Here is a 25,226-nt window from a genome sequence, read left to right as displayed (position 1 = left end):
GGCCTGATTGAGGTGAGGATCCGTTCTGCAACCCCCGCCTTGACTTACTCGGCCTCGCATTGGAAAAACATCTGTGAGTGGCTGTATAGCTTTTGCAGCTTCCTCGTTCGTGGGCTCCGCTCACACCTGTTCTCCCCACCTCGACTCCGCCTAAAAATCGCACGGAGCTGATCGCTACCGTCGCCCACGTTGCCTTCTATCTGTTTCAAATCATTCTTGCCTTGAATCTTTTCACCCTTTTGCCTTATGCCTTATGATCGTCGGCTGTCGTTCTTATGCAAGAGAATCGGCCCCTCGCGCCAGGAGGCCATCCACGGCCTCGCGACGGTCAGGATGAGGATGGCGACCCGCTAGTGACTTCACGTGCCGTTGAGCTCCGTGAGTTCAACGACGATGCACGATGTGTTCCATGTCTTCGGCTAGCACGACCATGTTACGTCAAGGAAGGGGCCGATGCTTGTCTACAATGCTCAACTACTTCATCAGCGCGCGATTGTGTCTTCATCAGGAAGGTGGTGCGGCAAGAGAGACTTAACTGGTTCACTTGGGCCGAGCTCACCGGCTTCAATAACAATCCTTACAGAAATGCCAGAGACCATATTCAGCATCCGCAACATCATAGGGAAGGACATGGCAACCACTATCAGGATCGGCCGCCACCAGGACCGATGCATTATGCCCCGTACCCTCCGCCAAATCATTCAGGTGAGAATCATGTCGAGAGAACTTGGAATTCCTACCCACCCCCTCAAGGACCACAAGGACCACCTCAAGGCCCGCCAGTCTACAATGGTCAGATGCCGCCACCCAAGAGACAGCGTACCGAAATGTACGATGGACAGGACGTCTTCGCTCACTCAAGGCATCCTTCCCTACAAAACGGGCCACCACCGGAATGGCAGTCACCCCGACGGCCAGAATATCACCTACCAGAAATCAGGCCTCATGAAGGCCCGCCTGTGCGTCGACCAGAAGAACAGCCCCACCCGAGCAGTGAACGGCCGGTCTCAGCACCCCATGATCGCAACCCCAAAGCTCTAGATCTAAAACCACCATCGGCGCCGCCATCCGCTCTAAAGAGAAAGCTCGAGCCCGAACCAAGTGATCCAATGAATCTACCACACCGCTGTTCAAAGTGCGAGGCATCTTTCAAAACGCCCGCGGAGTTGAAGAAACACTTCGCACGACATGAACCTCAATATTTCTGCAATATTCCAGGTTGTTCGCGTGGTCGAGACGGCTTCACGACAAAGAACGATCTAGACCGTCATCGCAAGACCATGCATAAGATTTTGAGTCCAAACGATCGATTCTGGAAATGCTTCTTTCCAGATTGTGCAAAGACCGAAAAGGTATGGCCTCGCCTGGACAATTTCAAGGCTCATATCGTGCGTATGCATGGAGCACAATACGTTCAAGAGAACGTCACTAGAGCCGAGGAGTGGTGGGACGCACAGAAGACACCTATGATCGGTCGATCTCCGGAGACAACACACGATCTAGTAGCGATTGAACCGAAACCGCAACACGAACCGAGCAGATTGGGTGTCAATAATCTACTGACTGAGCCCCCTGAGCACATCAACGGGCGAAGACGGCATCTAAGCGCAGAAGGACGCCAAGAAGCCGCACAAGTACGTGAGATGGGTGCGTGTCTGCGGTGCGCTTTACTCAAGGAGAAATGCGACGATAATCGCGTGTGTCATCGATGCAACAGCTATGCTAACAAGCACTTCAACGGTACACTGATATGTCGACGAGGCAATATGTCAGATTACCTTATTCCGCTCATCCCACTTTTTGGCAACCTGCCACAGCCGACTGAGACTACCAAAGGCTGGAACCTCCGCTCGTTCTCGCCGCGGCTGCAGATTACCACTTTTTCGCAGCTGTTAGAGGGTAGAGACTTCCCGAAAGAGCTTCAAATGTTCGACGTACACAAGAACTCGTTTACTACTGCGCTATTCAAGACCATGGACGAGATCATCTCAGCGCACGATAGAGGTGGCTCGAGTTACGGACCTGAGTTCCTGGCTGAACTCGAAGTGCTGCGTCAACTCCGGGAGGTCTGCTGCCTTACATTCGATTGTGTAGATGACACGCTGAGACACAAGCCGACTGATCAAGAGAAAGCAGACTTGATCGACAAGCTCCAGAGAACGAACCTGGAACTGAGAGAATGGTACGACGAGCTAGACAATGCAGTCTTCGATTGGAAGTCTCGACATCTGGAGCTGAATCACCATCCAATGAAGAAATGGAACTTATTCTTCTCGATTTGTGCTATGCTCATTATGGAGAGGTTGACCGTCCTGCTCACTCGGTCTTGGGCGCATGTCACGGAGGTAAAGGAAGAGTCACAAGACGACGAGGCAGCAGATACGTTGTGCGCCCTACTTGAATTCAAGTTTCAGCGTCAGGCACCAGCGCAGCATCACTTCATCAGTATGTTGCTAGACGACAGAAGTGAACTGCAAGCTAGATCATCACATCCTATAGCGCAGCTCGCGGCTTTGACCTGTACTCCAGATCTGCGCAGAACAATGGGCTTTCTCCGTGAGACCAAGGGATTCGAAACGTGGAAATGGCTCTATGAACAATTTGGGGATGCTGGCGCGGATCCGCAGGAGGACGAGAGTCCCAAGGAGCAGAAGATGGAGGATGATGAGGACTCGGATACGATTCAGGTCGATCAGGGTGAGGCTGTTACCAGGAGTCGCAGGAGCTCGGAGGGGTATAACATACGTTCGCGCAGAAGTGCGTCTAAGAATCACGTTGGAGATGATGGTGGGAGTCAACAGAATGGTCATGATGAGGAGGATGATCAGGAGGCGAAGGATGAGGGTTCACATTCGCCTGATAAGATGAGTGAATAGAGCACCCGTCTTCGGGAGGGGGATTGAATGAGTGGGAGTCCATCCGTTCGGTATCTTTACACGTTCCGACCTCTAGTGTCGATGCCACGAGTACCCAATACCATTGTCTGAGCTCCCAACCAGTCGCTGCAGTGCCTGCGCAGCATCGACTATTGTGATCAGGGCGTTTCCTTGCTTGTTTTAGCTTCCCCACTGGGGTCAATGTGCGGCTGAATGCTCAGACTGAGGTCGAAGCCTAAAGTCAGTGACCGTCGTCTAGCATAATCGAGTCTCAAACCACCCTTAGGGGTTGTCGAAGCCCAAGTCAGTCTTGCTTGGTTTCGTGCGGATGTCACCGAACGCTTGTACTGACACGGTTAGCGTGTGCTGGCCGGAAATGGTCTAGTACCTACGCGGGTGTGGGGTTATCAATATCGGCAGCTACAGATTCTCTTTTCTTCGGGATCTTTCCTTCCTTATTCTCTGCGACAATCCGAACAGAAGCCTGTGGCATGTTGCTGCTGCAACTTGATGCAGGCGTTGGGCTCAGCTCACTTTCGACCACGGAATTGTGCCTCAAGTCCTCTTGTATATGTCGGCAACCCCTCCTTGACCACAGCTCTATCCCGAGCTTCGTCAGCTCAATGACGATAAGCACTATGGTCAAGCCCACTGCGACCCAGGATGCTGCGTTGTTGCTGTCTATTGCTGCGACTATCGGGTCCACGAAGCCGTTCATCGACAAAGTTGTAGTAGTATTGGATGCTGGTGAGCTAATGCAAGATTCTCCTAAAGGCAATCTCATGGTTTCAGGTGAGCCAGATAACATGCGAGCCAACAACAACACCAGCGATCGTCGTTCTTTTATGGTGATCCTCGGATGTGAACGACGTCAGGTGATAAAGTGAATGAGGCTATGGCGACCATTAAGGCATATTTTCTCGGGTCAAATCGTGCATACTCTTTCCTGCGAATTGGACCCTGCATGTTCAACTTGACATGGCAAACAGCACTCGCTCAAAACCTGGGGAGCGGTACATGATATGGACTTTGCCTACCGTGTATGGAGTTGGAAATCGTCTCACGGATCTTCGAAGCATTTCCCCTGGTCCCACTATGGTAAAGCTCATCCATAAGTTTGGTGCTTGGCAGGAACACTGGGTGTTACGACTGCGCTAACACTGGCAGTCGTGTACCATGTGGCTGATTCGTACCACAGAATGGTTCCATGAGCCCTTCTGATCAGGAAAAACCGATCTTAAGTGCGGAGGTGCAGGCACAATTCCAGTAATTTCAAGCTGCGCCTATCAGCGGACAATCTTCGGCGGTGCAGCACAGCCTGGTTAACGAGTCTGGAAGAGTGCACGAACCACGGAGTCATCTCGAGCGATGTGTGATGCCAACAACCTTGCCGTGTAACATCTCTAAGCAGCCGCCCGAGCTTGGCAATCATGGCGTTGCGTCCTTGCTGGGCCGGTCAATCGTCCTTGTATCTGTGTCGACCATTGTGCTCAACCGGGCCTTCCTCGGCAGTCTGTATACGAACAAATTGCTCTGGAAGCCGTACAACGACTCGCAAGCTCGAGCAGACTATGTGTTAAGCACGTGTCCCAATAATCATCCACGCGTGGGGTTTATCGACGGCTGTCCGTCTTCGTAACGGCGACAACACCATTGACTAGCTTCTGGATTCTCCCCTTGACCTTTCGGCTGATACTGCCTGCATAACTTGCGAAGACGAGCCTCAACAATCCGTCAAGCGGATGCAGCTTTTTGAGTAGCCTTCATCTGGTCAGAAGACTTCTGTTGTGGTCCTGGATTCTTGGAGGCCGAACTCGATACATTGTCATTGTTCTTTAGTCGATTCTTCGGCAGCGCCGGATCAGCAGTCGAGGTGAGCACGCTTCCAACGTTGTCATGTATACTCATAAAGCCACACGCGGCCGCAACAACGCCCTTGTCATCAAGCTCGTTCTTGAATGCCCAAAGCCGGGCTTCTTCTTCATCCATAGCGTAGTAGTATCCAGCATTGTCGCGAAGTATCCAGAGAACATCAGGGTCTTTAGTCATCGGATCAAGACGTCGGAGTATCGGTCCTAGGCCATCAATGCCATGGTCGGCAGCGACATTGTGCTCGTTATCCGGATCAAATTCGGGGAGGTCGGGGATAAGCTGTGCTGGATCATTGGTCCAGTTTGGTGCGCTTTTACCAGCGTATTTATTGTACCAGTATGGGAATGGCCAATGTGCCCTTGGCTTTGCGACTGTATCTGACATTTTTGCTGGACTTGGCACCAAACAGTATCGCAACTTCTCTTGCATCGGCGATGTTCTGACAGCTTATGACAAGGAGCTTCGATCGCAGATCCTGCTACTGGCCGAGGCACAGCGAGGATGAATTTTCGCTACACTGTTCAGTTGCGTATTCATCAACAGTGTAGAGTATTGTGTGACTTGCAGCAAAAGAAAGAGTGGTGCTTTGGCTAATTCACTATCTGGTAACCTTGGCTGAGTACCATTGATCACGGTCAGCTTGAGCACATTTCCAAGTAGGCGGAAGCTCAACGTTATGCTGATGGACAAGTCCGAGGCTATACTTGGACCTCTGCCGAGTCAATATTGCTCGGCGTCATTACTGGTGCCAGTCAGCGTTGTCGTCGTCCTTACCTTGTTTGCCAGTGCGTCGCTTTCCGTTCGGCTTGAGCTGTAGAGCAGTCACAATGAAGCCATGTAGGTTCATGCTAGACGACAAGTCGGCTTGCATCATCTTTCAACACAAGATCGTAGAACCAGAGACACGAATCTACAGGACAGAGTAGGAGGGGGATCCTTCATTCTTGCCCATCAGCTGAGCAGGCAGTGCGCGTTCGTGCAAGGGCTATACCGAATCTGGAATAGCGTCGTCGCGCTACCACGAGAGCAGAAGGTGCTCGTTGTTGAATGCTGCAAGTTAGGATAGACAGAGCATAAGTAGATGAACCCAAGGTCAAAGCGTATTAAATTCCAGAAAGTGTTCATTTTAGTGAGGGTCCATTAGGGAAGATGACTTCTCGAACCTCAGGGACATTATTCTAATCTTCCATTACAGGCGTGTCTATTACCTCTATTGTAGTCTAGTACGAAGCCCAACTGAGCTTGTCTTCATCACCTCTTCTCATTCTTCTCCCCAATGCAGTCACTTACCAACATACATCCACAAACCCTAGCCTACTCACCAGATAAAACACTATCGCGCGCGGCGTAGTAAGCCCTCTCACCCGCCTCAATCTCCGCCATGGTCCGCTCATAGACCTCCCGTGCCGCCTCTTTCTTCTCTTCTAGGATATATTCATTCCATTCAGTGGCTCGCTGGAGGAGTGGGGCCACAAGCTCCCGCGCATCCTCCGCCTCCATTTGCAATATCGCAGTATGAAACGGATTCCATAGCTTCGACCACTCCTGATCGCCCCAGATATATTCGTCGTCGTTGTAGTTTGGTAGACTATTCCCGAGTGTCCTCATCTTGTGGTGCAGCGTGAAGAGATCGGCAACAGGCTCCTGGCTGGTGATGGTAGTGATAATCTGTCGTAAGTCCTGTGGATGTTCAGTTCTGAACTCGATCGAGCGACATCGGAGCATCTGGCATGCTTTCAGAGCGTTAAGTTCATGTTGCTGAAGAGAACGAGTTCTTGGTCTCGATGATATGGTTATCAGCTCAGGCACGAATACCACATGCTTGTCCTTGAGGAAGTCTTGGAGTACCCGGCAGACTGAGAACATTTCCGGCCCTTTCTCGTACTGAACAGTGATGTGAACTTTCTCAATCTTGTTCAGTGCATGGTAGTGCTTCTTGAGAGTGTCAAAATCTGATGACAGATGGTGAGTCTGTGTCTGCTCCAGAAAGTTCAGATACACGAACGTGTAGCTTGGATCGTCCGGAGAACACCACTTCCAGTCGCGTGCTTCAGGCAGGTGTTCCAGCGTCTCAGCGAAGAATACCTCCTTCGCACCTAGGATACCGCACTTTATAGGGAAAGTGGGCGGGCGCTGTAGGTCCCGGGATGTAGGCATCTCGCATCGAATTGGAATGGTGTTCTCATGGTATAACACGGCCCGTGCCTCATGAAGAAGCCGTTGACAGCATGCCAGTACCTGACTTGACAGCTCTGTCATTCTGTCGGTGGTTTGGTATTGGTTCGCTAATTCAGGAACAGGATCCCGTGGCCCGTCGTTCTTGAGCAAGTTCCTTAGGATCTTCAGACGCAGCTCGGCGGGAAGTCGCATCAACGGAGAAGCAACTTGAGAGACAGCCTGCATCTCGAAATCGGACGCCGCTTGTTGCAGGCCTGCCTGTGGTGTACTGTCAGGCGTCGTGGTATTCATGACTTCGAATTGATGATCGGTGTGATATCTGCTTGGTTTGGTGAATGTTGGTTATATCGGGTCAAAGGTATGACTTCAATTCTGATCAAAGTTGGTGGTTGTCGAGAATACAAGGATATCATGCTGAGATCGTTCTGATAGCACTCAGGCGGCGTAGATTCTCGAGGCAACAATAAGAGCTGTTAGCCCAGGACGAAGAACCTTGACGTTTTCGGCTCCGAGGTCGTTCGGAGCAACCTTGACATGTTGCAACCGTCCTTTGTCTTGTGGATCGTCCGTGTAGCGTATGTCGGCCGAGTATCCCACAAGAATTGTCGCCCCCAAGGATCAAGATATCCATGTTCCTCCAGCCCTTGCCCATGCTACAAAACATATTCATGACTCTCGCACCCTCCGACACAACCATGAAAAGCCTTCCTTGCCCTCCATAAGCCCATAACACACAACAAGCGGGAAGCAATGCATCTGCCCCTCCCAAACCAACCACTCGCCTCGAATCATCTCCTTCTGGCACAGCTGCATAAACACCTTACAGTCCGGCGACAGAACATCAGCTGTCCCATTCAGACCGTGTACAGCAAGCCCGCTTTCACGAAGCGCTTTCCACGCTTCTGGTGTTTGCAGATTCGGACTCAGCGTCGGATCAGACTTCGGATCCCTCCCATCCGTCATAGGCCAATCTTTCGTCCACGTCGCAGCAGCACCATCCGTCAAATCGCGCGTCATGATCGGATCAAGCTTGTCGGCTTCCGCAATCTCCTCATTGATGTTCCTAAAATCAGTAGGAGGACTCATGACTATCACGCTCCGTAAGCGCTGCATGGATTCCAGTTCGCGTGCTTTGACACTCTCAAGACGTAGATCTCGGCCTTCGAGTTCCCGCTTTAGACTGGCTAACTGCTCAGCCCACCAGAATGCGAGACTGATCACGACGTTTCCGCCCGCTGAATCGCCCATGAGAATAACTTGCTCATCGCCTCGGCTGTTCTCATTCGCTATTTTCAGTGCTAATTCGAGCCACGCTCGGAGAAACGGCAAGCTGTCTTTCGCCGGCGACTTTGGGCTCAATGGGTACGAGACGAGCACCAGCCTTACCCCATCCGCTGACAAATCCTTCGCAAGCCTCGCGCATAACTTCCAGTGTTCGCCGCTTGCAGGCGCTTGAAATCCACCACCCGCAAAGTAGTATATCGTCTTGCTTGTTTCCCTCTTGGCTCCATCTCTATGTACATCTTTCACTGACCTAGGCGCATCAAAGTTGTAAACCCAAAGACTCTGCGTATTCGTGGCCGCATCGGCTTGAGGAAGTGGCTGGTGCGGTGGAGATGGGACCTGGACCTTTCGTTCTTTTATCTGCACGCCATATTGTGAGGAGGGACGTTTTGTGAGTCTGGGACTGCCTTCTGGCCATGTCTTCTTGAAAGAGACAAGCTTGGGTCGAAAGGGACGGATGCAAGTGCGGAGAAGACGGTACAGGAGGGAGAGGTCAGTCCTCGTCTCAATGTTCGTTAAGGACTCGAGTTTTGACGAGTGTGAATTCACAGGCTTGTCCATTGAGACTATTGATGATGATGTCGCCGGCGTGTCTAGCTGTGCTTCGTGTTCTGGAGTCCGAACTGTTGCTGGGGCCGGGGTTGCCATGGTATCTTTCGCGAAGGTCTGGGAGCAGAGCTGTGCTGGGATTGAATGGTAGGGTTTGTGAAGGATGGGATTAGTATTAACGTCTAGATGTTTCCCTATTTCAAAGTTATATCATATCTGAAAGTGTATGAAACCAATTGGCAAAAGTTGTGCAAACCGTGTATTGACGGGAACATAATCTCAATGGCCAACAAGAACATATGCGAAGAGACAAATATCCTACCTGCGCCAACAAAGGGAGAGCAGACAGAAGGGAAGATAGAACTCGCGACACCCTCCCGCCTCCACCTGCCCGCGTTGTGTTGTGAGCATATTAGAAGCTGGAGAAGCACTTTGAGACAACTTGGAAAAAGGTACAGGGCGATTCATGGTGATGACGTCGACTATGAGATTGCCGTACCTCTAGCGGCACTTCGGCAGGAATTAGCTGCGATCTGCGCGCGAAACAGGCTTCTGGATTGGTGCTTTGTGCCCATAAGCTTCGGGTGCGCGATCTGGATACGAGCAGATATTCTACTTCAGATTTCTTTGTTGTCTCTGCTGTACAGAGCATCCGAAGTCAAGGTGGTAACGTCGATGACTCGACATGAGGTGAGGTACGCCCTTTGAAGTTGCAACGCATCCATTTGGTGTTCGTCATGGTCGTCGTTTCCACCGGGTTGCGCGAGGGTAAGTGCTCTGCTACATGTTGCCAGCAATGAACAGTCTTTCTGCCTGTAATTCACTGAAACCTAAGCGGGACTAGGCAGCGAACCGATATCGATTGAGGTTCTGGAACAGGCCGCTGCACTTTGTAGTCGAGGCGTGGACCACGCACCTCATGCACCGCTGCTTTCCAGCTTTTGCGGTCGCTCAATCTTCCTCAGCGCCGCCAGACATGGATGCCGTGTCTTGCTATCATATGACAATCCTAGCTGGAAGATCATAATCCGGTGGTCGAGCTTCGGGATGAAGACATCGGCATTATTGATGCCAGTCCAGAATCCGTCGCTGTGCCAGTCTCCTGCTCCTTTTGGTCGCTCTTGCTCTGGCACGCCTGCGACACGATACAATTCGTTCATCGCTTCGAGGTGATGATCCAACGTTGGCATGGCTTGCCTCCTGGGCATTATGGGCTTCAAGAGGTCACAGTCCAGACCTTCCCACAACTGTAGCTGAGCGACAAAGCCAGAATTAGGACATACGATGGGTCGAATGCCACGGAGCAGAGTGATAGCTGGCAGCCATGACATATGACGAGCCCACATGAGATAGGCCACCACAGCTGTTGCAGAGCGTGATGCGCCCGCGTAACAATGAATCAGGACCTTGTTCTTTTGACCTTCGGCCGTGGCTGGTTTGTTGAGCGCACGGTGGATGTATCGACATATTTCAGGGAAGTGGTCGAGGAGGTTGATCTGCGGCAGGTCAGGCAGCAGAATCTCCTTTCGGTGGACGTAGGTCTTTGTTTGCTCAGAGTTTTCTTGTTGCATCAGTTCCCTTTCGCAGCAACGGCCGTCATAGATTGACAGGACATGGGTGATGCGCGGTGCTTCCAGATGATAGAAGGAACCGCTGATATGCTTTGCGGCGGTATACATATCACTGATGTACAGACCGTCGATGACCTGGTGAGGAAGAGGCGGACGTGCACATCGGCTCGGGTTTCGTAGAGAGAGGAGCCCTTTGATGTGGGTTTTGTGGCAGAGCTTACAGACATCCCATGTGTTGGGCTTGTATTGTGGAAGGGTTGGGTCGATTCTGGTAAGCTGCGCCATTCTGAATGTCGTGGATTTAAGCGAATAGGTCCTTCGATTGTTGAAGCTTAGGTCTTGGTGGAAAGTCTGAGGAAGAGGTAGTTGAACGAAACGTTGGTGGTACTGATATGAATGACAGAAGTTGATACTTATAGTAGATAAACACGACCGCATGCGAGAGTGTTTGCTGGTGAGAATATGACTGCTAGTGACGAGCCAGTGCACTCATGCACTATCGTGATCACTTACTCAATCACTTGCACATGGATGTGCTCGTTTGATGTGACCAAGTCTCTCAAGTGTCGACCACGATCAGGCCAAGGTGCCATTGTCACGGAAGTCCTAAGCTCATGTAACTCACACAGGCACTTGCCCAACACTTCCGGTGCCTCCTAAATCCTAATCCTATCTATTCTGTAGTATCTTTGGGCTTCTCTGGTCTCTTGATATCCAGAAGAGCATCAAACCTGGGGATCCGAGTCCCGGTTGGGAAGCTCCACTTCATTTTGAAGCTCGTGGCCTGGTACAAGGCTTTCACAATGACCGGAGCGCCGAGTGCCCAATATGCGTCGGTGTGCCAATCATCGTCGCCTTCACGAGGACCACGAGGCTTGAGGCCCTTTGCTATGTACAATGCATTCATCGCAGCGTGCTGCTCGTCGAGGGTCTTGATTATCTTGCTTCGTTCCATAGGAGGCTCAATGATTTCGCAGTCGAGACACTGCCATACCTTTAGCTGTTCTAGGAAACCAGTGTTTGGCCAGAACACAGCTCTTTTCGATTCGAGCAGGCTATACGCTTCGTACCACGCCATATGACGAGACCACGTGAGGTACGCCAAAACTGCAGTCGCCGACCGAGATTGGCCAGCATAGCAATGGACAAGCACATTTGATGGCCCACTGCCGTGGGCCTGTAGCGCCTCGTGGATGAAAAAACAGATCTCGGGGAAGTGTGCAATCAGCTCGGCGTTTTGCGCATCTGAAATGTTGATGTGTTTCTGGATGATTTTGGAGTTCGTTGGTCGTCGTATCCACTTCTGTTCTTCGCAGTGATCCGAGACAATCGATAGCATATGAGTGATCGGGGGAGCTGTGCCTTCTACGAAGCCGTGCCTGAGATATTTCGAGGCTGTGAAGATGTCACTGATGTAGAGCCCTCCGACAACCTCATCCGGTAGTTCTGGATCAGCAGCCCGTGCTTGACGGTCTGTTGACATATAGGCTCTCTCGTGGAATCTGTTGCATTCACCACAGAAGAGCGAGTCGTTCTGGGGAAGACATTGCCATATGTTAGGTCGATTTTGTGGCAGAGTGGGATTCATGATGGAGGTATCTCGTACAGGCTTTTGGCTGTATCGTTAGGCTTCGAAAGACGATTATGTCTCCAGATGTTTCAACGAGTGCGCGGATGCCGAGAGCAGAATAATCCAAATCGAGTATTGTTGGAAGGATGCATTTGTTTGTGGTGGCTCCATATTGAGTCTGGTAGGAGGCTTAAATACTCTGGTGCTGCTATCAAGTGCCAAGCGACGTAGCTTTCGAACGACGGTTCGTGACATGCTCCGGAATGTGTGAATGCACTTGCATTTTCTGTGTACGCAGCTTGGTGGTTCCATTGTGCAATGAAGCTTTGTGCTGTCGATTACGTGGCGCAACCTTCCTTCGTGACCCAGCCTGGACGTGTATCAGCGGCTTATAGTGTGCAGATTGGAGGCCAGACACACTTGGCGTTTGATGCTGAGCCCTCAAGAGAACTAAGTAAAATGGTGCGGTGCAACCCAAGGCTCACGGTTTAGAAGATGTGGCATTGAATCATCAGGAACCCTCTTGGTGATATCCGCAACACGCATCAGGAAGCGTAAGTATAGTTTGTACCTTCTTTTTAGCTCATCCGACAGAACAATATCAAGACGCCGTATCAGGTAGCCACTACCCCAAGAGTGGTCGACTAACATCTGCTAGCGCGTTGAGGTTTGGCACAGCGGTCCTCGGTACGCGCACCCATTGCATCCACGACTTCATCTCTCCATACTCTAACTTGACTCTTGACCCATGTAGTCTCCAAAACATTTCGCGACGGCTTTTCGTCACGTTTCCGGAGACGGGCCTTAAGTTGGGCTTGCTGTCCTGAGATGCTGGTCGCTTCCGTGGCTGATCCTGCCGCTGATCTGTTGTAGCTACGGCAGGTACATCGTCTTCATCATGGTCGAGAAGACAACAGTCCAGACCCTGCCAGAGCTGTACTTGTGCTTGAAAGCCAGGATTTGGACAGACCAAGGATCGCTTCGACTTTAGTAACTCGAATGCATAATCCCAGTGCATGTGCTTTGCTTTGCCCATACAAGGTACGCAGCTATCGCAGTGGCAGATCTGGAGGCACCAGCGTAACAATGCACCAGAACACTGGGTGGGTGGCCAACCGATGTGACCAGAGGGTGTAGTGCGTGGTAAATGAACCGGCATATCTCTGTCAATGATGTCAGTTCTGACTGAGCTGATAACAAGCATCAAAGGAACGCCTACCTGGGAAATGCTCGATGAGATCTGTATTGACGTAGTCGCCGATCAACATCTCCTTGTGGATTATCTTGCTATCTCCTGCAAGCTGGAGTCTGGCTCGCTCTTCACAACGACCATTGTACAATGATAAGATATGGGTAATCTTTGGCACTGTTTTCGACCATGTCCCTTTCGTGTACTTCTCGGCGGTAAATATACTGCCATCATTAGTAGGTTGTGGTTGAAAGATTGAATATGCACGTGCTTGCTGATATACAGGCCTGGGATCACCTGATCTGGCAATTGAGGATGCTTGATGTGCCACAGCTCCTTTCTGTCTAGCTGCCTCTTCTTGTGATACTCCTTGCAAAAGGTACAGTAGTCTTCTGCATCTGGACGAAATTGTGGTAGAGTCGGATCCATGGCAGGCAAGGCGGAAGTACCGATCAAGACAACGATGATTGTCTCGTAAGCAATTCCTCAAACGTTGAATGTAATAAGAAGATTGTCGTCCTAATGTGGGAGCCTAGAAAGGTAATCTGATTCCGTACTGTGAGAGTGTTCAATGCAATCATGTCGTTCCACCTCGTGACAAGCAGCTTGGTAGTGAAAACACTCCATTATTGCTTGTGCAGTGTTTGATTCAAGCCTACAAAGTGATACTCTTCCTTCTAGCCATCGCTTACAGCACATGCGTCTCGCACACCAGGTAATGGACAATGGCAAGTACTATTCGGGAGGGACAGACTTGATGATGGGAATACACCCTACATGGTGCTCGAGGAGGCATGATGGACGACTCCTAGCACTGGAGCGTGTAAGCCCTTGTGCAGTCAAATACCTTTGTCGCATGAAGCAGAATCGAGAATGATACGGCTGCCAGTCATAAGGCCTCGATAGCAGCACAAACAACGATGTCAGTTACATGCGAATCAACGATATGAAGTCAAAAGAATGAAGAAGACACGAAGTCTGAGAATTCCCGGAAAGTTGTTTCGCCTGTCTTGGCAGGAGCGCCTGTAGGATTCAGCGAAGGCAAGAGCTTCCCTAGCCTCCTTCCCACGAGCGAGCGGAAATCCACTCAGCACTACTGATGAACATAATTACCATTGGATGTGAGGGTATAGGTATACTGACCTCTTTACCAATACGGTAGGATAATTTATACGGCTTAAATGGGTATCTCGCAAGGCTAGAATAACGATACAGCAGCAGCCTTCTCCGGCTCCTTCGTTTCCTCATCAAGCACACCTGCCTTACCGAGCGCAATAATAACCCTCAATGCCGTCTGCCGCTCTTCTTCTTGCTCCTTCTCAACCATAACCTGATACAGACCCTTCCGCCTATTGCCGATCGCCGACTCCTCTTTCTTTCCTGGGTTCTCATGCTTGAAGTGGCACTTCCTCCCAAACTTGCAGCGTCCAGATTGTGCAAAGTTCTTACAGATAGGACGATTGTCAGTCGATGATCTAGGTTGTGGCTTCCGTGCAGGAGGGAGAACACGATCGGGTGCTATGCGTTTTGTGGTTGATTCCTCTGGTGGCGCATCAGAGTCAGACTCGGACGAGGAGCCTGAAGTTGAGGTGTCGTCGTTCAATATGGCATCCGCTTCCGAGGAGGTAGCATCACTGGTGTCACTAGCATTATCGGGCATATCGATCTCAGTTGCTTCAGCACCCTGGGCCGAGGCAATGCTGTCAACTTGCGCGAGCAGGGCGTCGAGGTCGGGTTCTGCGGCAGGATTACCTTCAACGCCATCCTCGTGCTTATCCAGCGCAGCTTCGGCCTTCTTCAGCTGCTGCGCTATTTTCTCTGCTTTCCTTCTGAGCTTCTCGGCCTTTGCCTGCGCCGCAGTCTGAGTACCATCAATAGCAGGCGCGGCTTTAGCCTTCTGTATCTGCTCTCGCAACAGCTTCTGACGGATCTGGCTCTTCTCCTTTTCAACCTTCTGTTTCAACCTCTCTTCTTGTCTCGCCTTAGCAGCTGCTTTCCCGGCCTCCATCCGAGCAGCTTTCTCAGCCTCCCATTTCTTCCTCCGCTCTTCCGCTTCCCTCTGCGCGACTTCCCGCTTCTGCTCAGTTGGCCACTTCTTCCGTCTCTCGGCTATCCAGGCTGCGATCTCCTCGGGTGTATTCAGTGTTGCTGTTTGACCCTTGTACTCGAACTGCAGGAGACTACTAGTAGATATCGTGCTTGCAAGCTTACTCTCTTCCTCCTCGTCATCTTCTTCTGAGTCTTCGTTTCCGCCTCTGGCGACTGGTGTCAAACCAAGCAGATTCGCTTTCTTCGCTGGCGGCTTCTGAGACTGGCTTGGCGTCTCTGGTTTCTTTGGCAGAAGACTGTTGAAGTCGATGCCAAAGCTCGGCACAGCAAGCGGTGCCGCTGGACGGTGATTCCTGGCTGCATTGTCTGGTCGGTTGTTGAATGCTGTAGAATGGTTCCGCTTCTGCGCATGGCCCATTGAAGGGTTCGCATATCCTTGCTGCGACGGAGCAGACGTGGAGGGCATAGAGTGATCCTGCGTGTATGGCGCATGGCCTCCTCTGGAGTGGTTCATGCTATTGCCTCTGCCACCATAACCACCTCTACCACGTGGAGGATACTGTCCACGGCCTCGTCCATCCTGCTGTCCATTGTGATAGCCACCTCTGCCTCGTGGTCCTCCCCGGAAGCTGGGCTGCTGATAGGTACTGTTGTGCTGCGGCTTCGGCGGAGGAGGTGGAGGAGGAGGAGGAGGGAAGGTGAATGGTTGCGACATCTGGGGCAGGTGCTACCGCTGTAACAATTCAAGAAGTTGCGATTGTCGACCTGGTGCCTTCCGCATGATCATATCTACATACCGGTAGGCATTGATATCGGTAAAGCATTGAGCGGTATGACATACACGAAAGCTATCGCGACTGAGTCTGTCTCTTCTAGTATGGTGCCGCAACTGGCGACGACTGATGAACTTTTGGTCCGAGACGGCGGTCGGAATCTGGTTGCCTGAATGCCTAAATTTGCTTCTGCAGAAAGTGGTACAGTAAAAGGCACCTTGGTTTCCTCCTCATATATTACTCCCATAATTCATGTCGCAGATCTAATAGGACTGTCCAAAATCTCATACCCATGCCATCTTCAGATCTAATCCACTACTACCTAATAGACAAGCATAGCTAGCACAAATTCCAACCCAAGTCTAAACAACAACAATGTTCATCCTCACCAAATTCCAAGATCTAATCCAAATCCCACCCCACGAATTCTACAAGAAATCCCGCGACTCAATCGAAGACAAAATCAACGAGAAGTACGCCAACAAGATCGTCCAGAAAGTAGGGCTATGCATATGCATGTGGGACCTCCTCAAAGCATCCGATGGCCTCGTCGGCTTCGGCACCGGCAACGTGAACGTAAACGTTGAGTTTCGCATGATTGTGTTTCGACCTTTCAAGGGAGAGGTCATCGCGGCGAGGATCAAAGGGAATAGTCCTGAGGGTGTGTATCTTACGACTGAGTTTTTTGATAATATCTTTGTGCCTGAGACTATGCTTTTTGAGGGGTGTTTCTATAATGAGGATGAGAAGGTTTGGGTGTGGTTGAGTGGGGAGACGGAGATTTTCTTCGATAATGGTACGGTCGTGCATGCAAGGATTGAGAAGGAGACTTGGCAGGATGCTATGGTTGTTGATGAGAAGAAGGTGAAGACTGTGAATGGGGTGAAGGAGGAGGTGAAGAGGACGCCTTATACGATTGAGGCTTCTATGGCCGAGGTCGGGTTAGGAGGCGTTGACTGGTGGTGATCAAGAAGCCGTGAGGCATTTCCTGAACTAAGTCAACAACGACACTTTAATGATGTCCGAGGATCCTGCCAGGCTTGTGCACGCTGAGGCCACCCACGAAGCATGAAGTAGCCAAAGGCTCGATCCTCCAGATCTAGCCAAATGCTAAGAAACACATTCAATAGCGCGATCAGCAAGTGTGTTTCGTTTCGGCAACAGCCTGCCAAAACAGCACAGCAGGCTGAAGATCAGATAACCATCAACAAGACGCACCATACAACGACACCAGCTTGAGCACCGGAGAAGGAAGCATCACAGCTTCCAGCAGCACGACTGAAGACGATAGGTACGCTCGACACTATCCTCAAACAGGATGTCAGCTTGGACAGAGATGCGGCGACTAATGTGCGTATGCCGCGCCCACATCTGCAGTACGAACGGTGAATTGCTGATAGGAGGACATGTTGGTAGAGGAAGGGCTTCAGACAGTTGGATCTTGATTTAGCATTTATGAGTGCTATTCGTACCTGGCACAAGAGCATCTCGAAATGCGGCTTCTGCATACTCCATATTGCATCACCTTCATAGAAGATCTATGTCGAATAACGCCAGTCATCTTATGCATTGCCGAAGCATCCATCCCATGGCCCATATACTCCTCATCCCTCATTCATCAATGATCAAATGAACGCTCACGATTCACAAAAACCCAAATATGCCCATCAAGTTGTACCATTGACGCCCTCCACCCCATTCGTAATCTTCATCCCAACCACACTCCTCTCAATAGCCTGCAACACATCCTTAACCAAGTCCGCACTATCCTCAACACCACAACTCAATCTAACCAAATCATCAAACACCCCAATCGACTCCCTCTGGTCCCTCGGTATACCCGCATGCGTCATCGCAGAGGGAACCTCACACAAACTCTCCACACCACCCAATGACTCAGCCAGAACAAAAATCTTAGTGTGCTGGCAGAACTTCTCGGCTGCTTCGTGGCCACCTTTTACTCGGAACGAGAGCATACCGCCGCCCATGCCGTTTCGGTGCTGTTTTAGTGCGATGGGTCGATATGGAGATTTGTCGAGGCCGGGGTAGTTTACTGCTATCACGTTTGGTGAAGCCTCTAGTGCTTTCGCGACGGCCGTGGCGTTTATGCTTGCTTCTCGAGCGCGCAGATGTAATGTCTTAAGCCCCCTGTGTGCAAGCCAGCAGTCAAATGGACTTGGTACCGCTCCGATCGCATTCTGCAGGAACGTTAACCTCTCTTTTAGCTCGTCGCTGTTGAATGCCGCCACACCCATAACCACATCGCTGTGTCCATTTATGTATTTTGTGACTGAGTGGACCACGATATCTGCGCCGTGATCGAGTGGGTTCTGAACGTAGGGAGAGAGGAACGTGTTATCGACTACGACTAGAATGCCGTGCTGGTGAGCAACTGTTGCGACGTTCCGGATGTCAACGAGCGAGAGGGTCGGATTCGAGGGCGACTCAATCCAGATGAGCTTCGTCTCTGGCCGTATCATACTCTCCACGTCGAGCTCGATGGAGGGCGAGAAAGTGACCTTGACGCCATGCGCCAACGCAACCTTCGTGAAGTACCTGTGCGTTCCTCCATAGACGTCTGAGACAGATATCACATGCGACCCTGAGGCAAGCGACTGTAGTATGGTGGCTGTTGTCGCGCTGCCAGAGCTGAAGGCCAGCGCGAATCGAGCATGTTCAAGCGCTGCTATTGCTTCTTCGAAGTTGTCTCGGTTTGGATTTGAGGATCGCGAGTACTCGTATTGCCCGACTGGCTTGCCGACTGAGGTTTGAGCGAAGGTCGTCGATAGTGAGAGGGGTGCTATTACTGCGCCGGTCGAGGGATCTGGGTGCGCTCCTGCGTGAACGGCGAGGGTACCGAAGTTGTGGACTGGTGAAGGGGCGCGTGGCGGTGTCTGGATACAGCCATCTTCGTTTGTGAGTTGTCTGCGGAGGGGTGAAGGGGATACGTGTTCGACGAGTGGTGCCATTGCATCTATGCTGTTAGGATGGTTGGTATACCTGTAAGCGACGAAGGTGATGGGGAGCGGAAAGGACGAGAGAACAACCCGGTAAGGTCAAGTAGAATTGTTTATGTACCCTTGATTACTCAATCACCCAATGTTGCGCTTGAACTCTAGCATCGATCAGTGCGAAGGGCGTATCTTTTCCTGTCTGGAATGACCCAGCACGTCATCTTTTTGATTTGTTGCTATTCACGCTGATGAGGAATTGAAGTCCTCGGGCGGGTCGTGGTTGCCGCGGCTATGCGCGTTCAAGTTGGTGAGCATTCGCCGCATGCTGACAAACGTCTACGGAGAAACCGTAAGGCGACTGATGTATGTACGGATAACCATCGAGCGATTGAAGCATTTTCATCGCTCAAAAGCGGAAATCTGACGGTACCACGTGGGTACAAACGTGATTGGGCCTTGCGACTTGCCGTAGTGGTGCTTACGGATGGGGCTTGAAGCTGCAAGTGCAGACGCGCTATCCGACTGTTCTATCCTGAGTCTTCTTCCCAGTTCTCCGTTTGCCCTCCCACTTCATCGCGCCCGAGCAGTCTGGTACCTGCAGCTGTACCGACGCCCACATGCATCAAGCCGATGCACAAACCGTGCTGCTGTCGTGCTTCTGCGGTGTGCCAACCATGGCTATGCCGTGGAGATGCTCCAGCCACGTTTCCTCTTACTGCCAGTTTGTCTCCCAGTGCTTTGTTACCGAAGGTCTGTGCATGTCTTCAGAGCAAGCACATGAGAGTCAACACCTGCATGTACTTCGATCTGAGTTTTGGTTTCAGCTTGCTTCCTGGTTTGCTGACTGCCTATCTTACACTCAGATGAATCTTGCCTACAACAACAAACTGATATAGATCGACGTGAACACAAATGCTATAACATGATGCCCCTGCCTGCTGAGGCCTGGCAACCCACATGAAAGCAGTCACAGCTCTTTACTTACATTCATGATACTCATCCAGGAGATCAATAATTACAGGCAGGTCTAGCGGTTACGACACCCTTCAACGCGAGGCTATTTCACCACGTGAATACTCAGGACACGTCGCCTGTCGCAGAAACTTGACTCACTTGACGAGGTTCGCGTCTTTGGGAACAAGTGAAATCAGAACAACACGAGTGACACCGATCTATGCGGTGTTAATACGTTGAAGACAATGTCTGCACTCGCCATGGCGGGTTTGGCCCGCACCCACTTCTCAACAGTTGTGAGTGCTCATGAAGAACGATGGCATATAGCTAGATTGCGAAACCTGATCCGCCGATTCTACCATTACACATTTGGAAAGTGTCAGACCCATAAGTCGATTGAACCCATTCCAAACCTCAAATCACAAGGTGTTCAAACTATGGAAGACTTTTCCGACGAGCAATACGTCGATGCTGTCGAACAATTCACACTGCTTCTCGAGGACTTATCGAAGCCGAGGCGCCACAACTTTCCAACCGAGTTCACGTCAGAACAGATCTATAACATGAAAAAGCTCTTTGCGCATGCTGATGCCCCTGGGGCTACCAAAGTGAGAGCTCTTCTCGAGCGCCTAGAAAAGGAGTCGGTCTTCACTCCTCAACCATCTGTGCACGCGAAGCAGGATCAGCAGTCAGTCAGCGTTGAGGACATTGTCCAGGAAGATGGTGTCAGCGACGGCTTCGAAACCACCAACGCTCCGCGGGCGGAGCAAACCCTTGTGTCCTCAGAGCCCGAGATGAATACCGTCCGTGGCATTGACCTGGTGGGACCGTACATCGACTCCTCACTTGTCACTCCACCAGCCACAGCTGCCGCTTCACCGGTCAATGGAACACGACCTTCCATTGTTGATATGGCTTTCGAGCAAGACACACGCTTGTATGGCCTCCACCCTGCCAGCCTCGATCCAGAACAGTTTGCCAAACTCGACAAGATGATGCCAACAGGCTACAGATATGCCCGAGAGCTGCAGTCGGATCTAGTGTTCATTCCACCACCCAACCATCCGCAGACGGCACCTGGGGATGACTTTGTCATACAAAAGAAGGGAACTTGTGCAGTGCCTATCATCAAGCCTCCAGTCGTTCGCGAGAAAGCTGCCAGAAATGCTTATCGAGCTGCAAATCGACAAAGTCGGGTTGTTACTGCTCTGGAGCGAAATGGTGCTACTGCCGATAGTCCTGGTCGTGGACTCAGCTTGGAAGCTGCTCACCAGACCGTCCAACAGCTTTCGGCTCAGTTGCCAATGTCACCAGCCTCTCGAGTCATTGCAGCAGTCAATGCAAGTCCGCCTTCGCAGTTTCTCCCCGCCACCGACTTTACGCTAACTCCATCTCCGTACCGTGCCGCCGAAACTCAGTACCACTACAATTGGCAAAACACCTGGCACGACTCTGCTCATGCTGCAGACTGGAATGGCGCGAGTACCTCGTACTTTCCGCCGTACCTGCAGTACGGTCAAGCTCAACATTATGCTACACCCTTCGATCAAACAAGCGTTTGGGGCACTGCACAGTATGAGATGTATGAGCCACCTCGCCACACACCACACACGCCATAGTCTTCAGATAGCGATGGCACACAGTAAGCTTCTACGGGTATTCAGTCGACGTGGAACTGAGCTATTGGCGCTTCAAGTCAACGTCCAGGAGCTACGATGGGTACTTGGATATGGTATGTCACAAGTTCATGCAAAACTGGATATCATCATTGACCTCATCCAGGCATCGTTGCAGCTAACCGGATTCAGAACCTAATTCATAGCAAGCGCAAATAACAACTGTGAGTATCAATCGTGTTCTGGTTCTAGCCTTCCATTGCTTGCCATACTTGCTTGTCTACAGGATTGCTTGCCTACAGGATTGTACTTTGCCGATTTCTCTTTGCACCTCTCCTTGTTCGAACTATGAACCTTCCATGTATACCATAACCCTCTGTTAGTACGTGGACCAAGGTATGCCTAAAGAACTCAAGTTTTGATCACTGCAAGCCGGCCTGTCTTACCTCGTTCTGCCTTTGTCTCAAAGCACCACTCGAGCCTCAACCGGGGTCATTGTTTGGAGTGCAACAATGACCAGATGCCACAAAGGCGACCCGACCAACAACAGAAACGCAGCACTCGTATAATGGATATCAGTCTCGGGCGCGGCATGAGTCTCAGGAGGGCAATCACACCTTCGGTCAATGCGAGCATGGCATTCGAGCCGCACATGACTTACTCTAGCATATATCTCGCCTGCGATCTCCTGCTCTTTTTGCATCAGCATCTTCCTCGTCAAATTCTAGCCACATTCCGCGAATCAGCCTGCAGACCGAGACCGGAACAGATATCCACTTCTTGACAACAACGCAAACACACACCATGTCCTTCAAATTTGAGGGCAACGGCTGAACTTGGAATCATCACATAGCAGCATGCAGCCCGACCGTCATTGACACCAAAGCTTTCGATATATGGCATGAGCCGGGAAGTGGTAGGCCACTTCCACAAACAGCAAAATCAATGCCGGAGCGTGTTCGAAAGCTCCAAGCAATCCACATCAAGCTGATGAAATTCAACGACCATCGATGGTGCAGGCAGGAAGTTACCCGAACGCTCACACCGGCCATGAGGTACTTCTGCGTCGCTTTCGATGCCGAGGAAGCTAAAGACTGGTCGGAGCTCGATCTCATCCACTTCGAAGACAGATGCAGGTGGGAACGTAGATTCAGAATGGATTCCGCGGCAGGTCTCACGACATCCTCATACATCCAACAATTCCCACAACTCCTGGCCAACCAATACATCACAAAGGGCGAGCCAGAACGGAAGGAACGTCCACGAACTATTGACGCGTACCGCGCAGCATATAATGCTCGACATGGGGCGCTCAGGGCGACTAACAAGGACCCAGTGGCTGGAGATCCGACGGTAGAGGTTAAGCCAAGCCCGATAAAACAGTCAAAGCTGCCGAACACGCCAAAGGCAGGACCGAAGGCGATACAGATCGTTGCTCCAACCCCTGAGTGGGAAGCCACGCAGAAGGCGAAGAAGCAGGTCAAGCATACCACACCGGCGAAGAAGGTTAGGACATGAACATCGACATAATCGCAATCATAGCTCCTAGCAACACCTCGACCTAGTCATTTTCAAAGTAAGTTATATCCATCCTCACTGCGCTTGCTCAACGGTGTTCCATTCCCAGCTCTTCGTGAAACCAACTCAACGACCACACTCTGACTTCGTCCTAGGGCCACGTGACCATTGGTGGTATATATCATGTATACGTGAGTACTCGTACTTCACTATGGAGCGCTAAGCAAGAACACGTCACGCTCGGCGGTGTATGAGGCCTGCATTCGACCGCTAGTCGTCAGTCGCGTCTGCGAAGCATTCAAGCGTATCACGGAAAGCACTTCACTGCTATCATGCACTTGACGCCGTTTGCACGGCTGAGCCGCATAGCTCCTTTAGCAACGCTTTTATAAAACCAAATCCTGTCTTGCATAAACATACGATACCAACACCATCCATCCAGTCTGAACAACACCGAACCATCGCATCCAGTCATAACACGTTCGAGTCCAGAAAACCATCTCCTTCCTTCACCGAAGACCATGGGTTCCGGAAGCACGATCACTCGCCATCTGCCAGCGGAGCCAGACGACGTCGCAGCTACTGTGGGTGTACGGCTCCTACGTCTATCCCGCGATGACAGTAGCGCGTATCTCGGGGTCCTGGAAGAGGCTTTCGCTACGGTAACACCTGTCCAGGAACGATTCTTGCGAATTCAAGAGGACCACAGGAAGCAGCTGCAAGCGATTGATGCTCGTGGCAAACGTGCTTTAGTGGAGGAGTTGACCACGATCTGGACATCCCACTGCATGAATCTCGACGTCGAGGATACAAAGTCGTGGGATACGCTTGATGTTCTCCAGTACGAGAGTAGATGTATCTGGGAACAGCGCATGCGTTTATTCAGGGTCAAGGGCGAGCCGATACCACAGTCATGGTATACAAAGTACCCAAGGATATTGGCTGAGAGGTTTGAGAAGCATCTTCGTCCTCTGTCGGACTCAACTGTCGGCTCAGAGATTGGAGACGACGCTGATATGCAGCCTGTGGTTCCAAATTGTGAACAACGCCAATGTGCCGCAGCCCCTTTCCAGCTACCAACCAGGAAAAAGAAGATCTTGGCAATCGTGGCGCCAACGACGCCGTCGAAGGTAGCCTCTTTGTCTGCAGCCGACCAGTCCTCCGTCGTGCCAGGCACAGCAACGGACAATGCTGCCACCAGTACCACTGCTCCTTACGGTCTAATGGTGCGCTCAGAGGGAAGGTAGGCGTCGATGCTTAGTGAAGAAAGGGAGCTCGGTCATGGTCTTACTAGAGCTGCATCCACAAATGCTGATACGCAGCCAACCCCACAGTTGAGGTGTCAAGTAATAGGCACGTCTTACGCCCCGGCGGCGATCGTAGAGACACCATCGCTTCTCTATCACGTCGAGAACGCTGGTAGCCAAACTATAGCAAGCCCATATGTCAGCCATCCCAATCAGCCTCCGCCATATCCAAACCACAGCACGACCTATGACACAATTTCGCCATACTACCAGCAATCACATCTACCAGCTCTCACCACTGCACCCCCTCTCCGCTACATTCCTGGCAGTGCTGGAGGCATGCAAGGTGCGTTCGTGCCTGTACATGCTTACCCCGTCAACTACACCAACAGACCGGCGGCCATGAACCAGCAGGCACGCAAGCAGTACACTGAGACGAAAATGTATGATCGTGAAGCCACGGACGGTAGGTTCTCACCTACGACACGAGTCGATCAACAGGCTCGGTACGCTCCACCACAAGGTCAATTACCTGGAACTTGCGCCGCACCAACGACAAGGACGGCGATCAATCCAGCTCACAGCCCCTGTTCAGCCGATAAGAAGCATACACAACTACAGGTCAGGAATCCGAGGTGGACAATTCAGGAGACAGCCAGAGACAAGATCCACGAGCCCCTGTTGTACGAGAAGAGACAGGATAAGAACGGGGTTTGGATGGTGTATCTTGGCAAGGGGAATTGGATTTGCGCGCGGTCAAGAGCAGTCTGGCCAGATATCGAAAAGATGTAACGAGTGTTTTGTAGAACGTTGATTTGCTAGATAGAAGTTGGGTGTATAGAGTAAGAACGTTGCGTTGATCGATTAGCATCTGGCCGAGCTTGGCTTGCTCCTGCCTTGTATGATTAGAAATGTTGTATTCGTGGGAGGCAGTATCCATACATTCTCTGCAATGTGACCTTGCCTTTCCTCCATGTACTTGTTTTGCCATGGCTTGCTCCCTGAATGTGTCTTGCTCTACGCGGA

The 25,226-nt window shown here is 51.2% G+C and overlaps 12 protein-coding genes across 12 annotated transcripts; 5 read left to right on the top strand and 7 right to left on the bottom strand.

Annotated features, from left to right (window-relative positions):
• Nucleotides 1-275: 275 nt before the first annotated feature.
• Nucleotides 276-2,876, top strand: PMZ80_007263 (uncharacterized protein; the record flags this gene model as incomplete). The annotated part of the gene is made up of 1 exon (XM_064875671.1): nucleotides 276-2,876. One exon carries the CDS (start codon nucleotides 276-278, stop codon nucleotides 2,874-2,876), a length of 2,601 nt encoding a protein of 866 aa, XP_064728936.1.
• A 1,734-nt stretch (nucleotides 2,877-4,610) lies between these two features.
• Nucleotides 4,611-5,132, bottom strand: PMZ80_007262 (uncharacterized protein; the record flags this gene model as incomplete). Its single annotated transcript, XM_064875670.1, has 1 exon — nucleotides 4,611-5,132. The coding sequence occupies one exon, from the start codon at nucleotides 5,130-5,132 to the stop codon at nucleotides 4,611-4,613; it is 522 nt and encodes a 173-aa protein (XP_064728935.1).
• Nucleotides 5,133-6,062: 930 nt separating this feature from the next.
• On the bottom strand, nucleotides 6,063-7,217 carry PMZ80_007261 (uncharacterized protein; the record flags this gene model as incomplete). Its single annotated transcript, XM_064875669.1, has 1 exon — nucleotides 6,063-7,217. One exon carries the CDS (start codon nucleotides 7,215-7,217, stop codon nucleotides 6,063-6,065), a length of 1,155 nt encoding a protein of 384 aa, XP_064728934.1.
• Nucleotides 7,218-7,592: 375 nt separating this feature from the next.
• Nucleotides 7,593-8,858, bottom strand: PMZ80_007260 (uncharacterized protein; the record flags this gene model as incomplete). Its single annotated transcript, XM_064875668.1, has 1 exon — nucleotides 7,593-8,858. One exon carries the CDS (start codon nucleotides 8,856-8,858, stop codon nucleotides 7,593-7,595), a length of 1,266 nt encoding a protein of 421 aa, XP_064728933.1.
• Nucleotides 8,859-9,676: 818 nt separating this feature from the next.
• Nucleotides 9,677-10,615, bottom strand: PMZ80_007259 (uncharacterized protein; the record flags this gene model as incomplete). The annotated part of the gene is made up of 1 exon (XM_064875667.1): nucleotides 9,677-10,615. One exon carries the CDS (start codon nucleotides 10,613-10,615, stop codon nucleotides 9,677-9,679), a length of 939 nt encoding a protein of 312 aa, XP_064728932.1.
• A 388-nt stretch (nucleotides 10,616-11,003) lies between these two features.
• Nucleotides 11,004-11,918, bottom strand: PMZ80_007258 (uncharacterized protein; the record flags this gene model as incomplete). Its single annotated transcript, XM_064875666.1, has 1 exon — nucleotides 11,004-11,918. One exon carries the CDS (start codon nucleotides 11,916-11,918, stop codon nucleotides 11,004-11,006), a length of 915 nt encoding a protein of 304 aa, XP_064728931.1.
• A 2,369-nt stretch (nucleotides 11,919-14,287) lies between these two features.
• PMZ80_007257 (uncharacterized protein) lies at nucleotides 14,288-15,853 on the bottom strand (the record flags this gene model as incomplete). The annotated part of the gene is made up of 1 exon (XM_064875665.1): nucleotides 14,288-15,853. The coding sequence occupies one exon, from the start codon at nucleotides 15,851-15,853 to the stop codon at nucleotides 14,288-14,290; it is 1,566 nt and encodes a 521-aa protein (XP_064728930.1).
• Nucleotides 15,854-16,286: 433 nt separating this feature from the next.
• rpc25 (DNA-directed RNA polymerase III complex subunit Rpc25) lies at nucleotides 16,287-16,877 on the top strand (the record flags this gene model as incomplete). The annotated part of the gene is made up of 1 exon (XM_064875664.1): nucleotides 16,287-16,877. One exon carries the CDS (start codon nucleotides 16,287-16,289, stop codon nucleotides 16,875-16,877), a length of 591 nt encoding a protein of 196 aa, XP_064728929.1.
• A 701-nt stretch (nucleotides 16,878-17,578) lies between these two features.
• On the bottom strand, nucleotides 17,579-18,880 carry CYS3 (cystathionine gamma-lyase cys3; the record flags this gene model as incomplete). Its single annotated transcript, XM_064875663.1, has 1 exon — nucleotides 17,579-18,880. The coding sequence occupies one exon, from the start codon at nucleotides 18,878-18,880 to the stop codon at nucleotides 17,579-17,581; it is 1,302 nt and encodes a 433-aa protein (XP_064728928.1).
• Nucleotides 18,881-20,079: 1,199 nt separating this feature from the next.
• PMZ80_007254 (uncharacterized protein) lies at nucleotides 20,080-21,438 on the top strand (the record flags this gene model as incomplete). Its single annotated transcript, XM_064875662.1, has 1 exon — nucleotides 20,080-21,438. The coding sequence occupies one exon, from the start codon at nucleotides 20,080-20,082 to the stop codon at nucleotides 21,436-21,438; it is 1,359 nt and encodes a 452-aa protein (XP_064728927.1).
• Nucleotides 21,439-22,380: 942 nt separating this feature from the next.
• On the top strand, nucleotides 22,381-22,953 carry PMZ80_007253 (uncharacterized protein; the record flags this gene model as incomplete). Its single annotated transcript, XM_064875661.1, has 1 exon — nucleotides 22,381-22,953. One exon carries the CDS (start codon nucleotides 22,381-22,383, stop codon nucleotides 22,951-22,953), a length of 573 nt encoding a protein of 190 aa, XP_064728926.1.
• A 521-nt stretch (nucleotides 22,954-23,474) lies between these two features.
• PMZ80_007252 (uncharacterized protein) lies at nucleotides 23,475-24,992 on the top strand (the record flags this gene model as incomplete). The annotated part of the gene is given in 2 exon segments (XM_064875660.1): nucleotides 23,475-24,196; nucleotides 24,215-24,992. The coding sequence occupies 2 exon segments, from the start codon at nucleotides 23,475-23,477 to the stop codon at nucleotides 24,990-24,992; spliced, it is 1,500 nt and encodes a 499-aa protein (XP_064728925.1).
• Nucleotides 24,993-25,226: the final 234 nt, after the last annotated feature.

This window comes from Knufia obscura, assembly GCF_036327395.1.
Source record: "Knufia obscura strain CCFEE 5817 isolate CBS 148926 chromosome Unknown scaffold_8, whole genome shotgun sequence".
NCBI classification, from domain to species: Eukaryota; Fungi; Ascomycota; class Eurotiomycetes; order Chaetothyriales; family Trichomeriaceae; genus Knufia; species Knufia obscura.
Note: the sequence above shows the minus strand (reverse complement) of the source record. Positions and strands in the feature narration are given on the sequence as shown.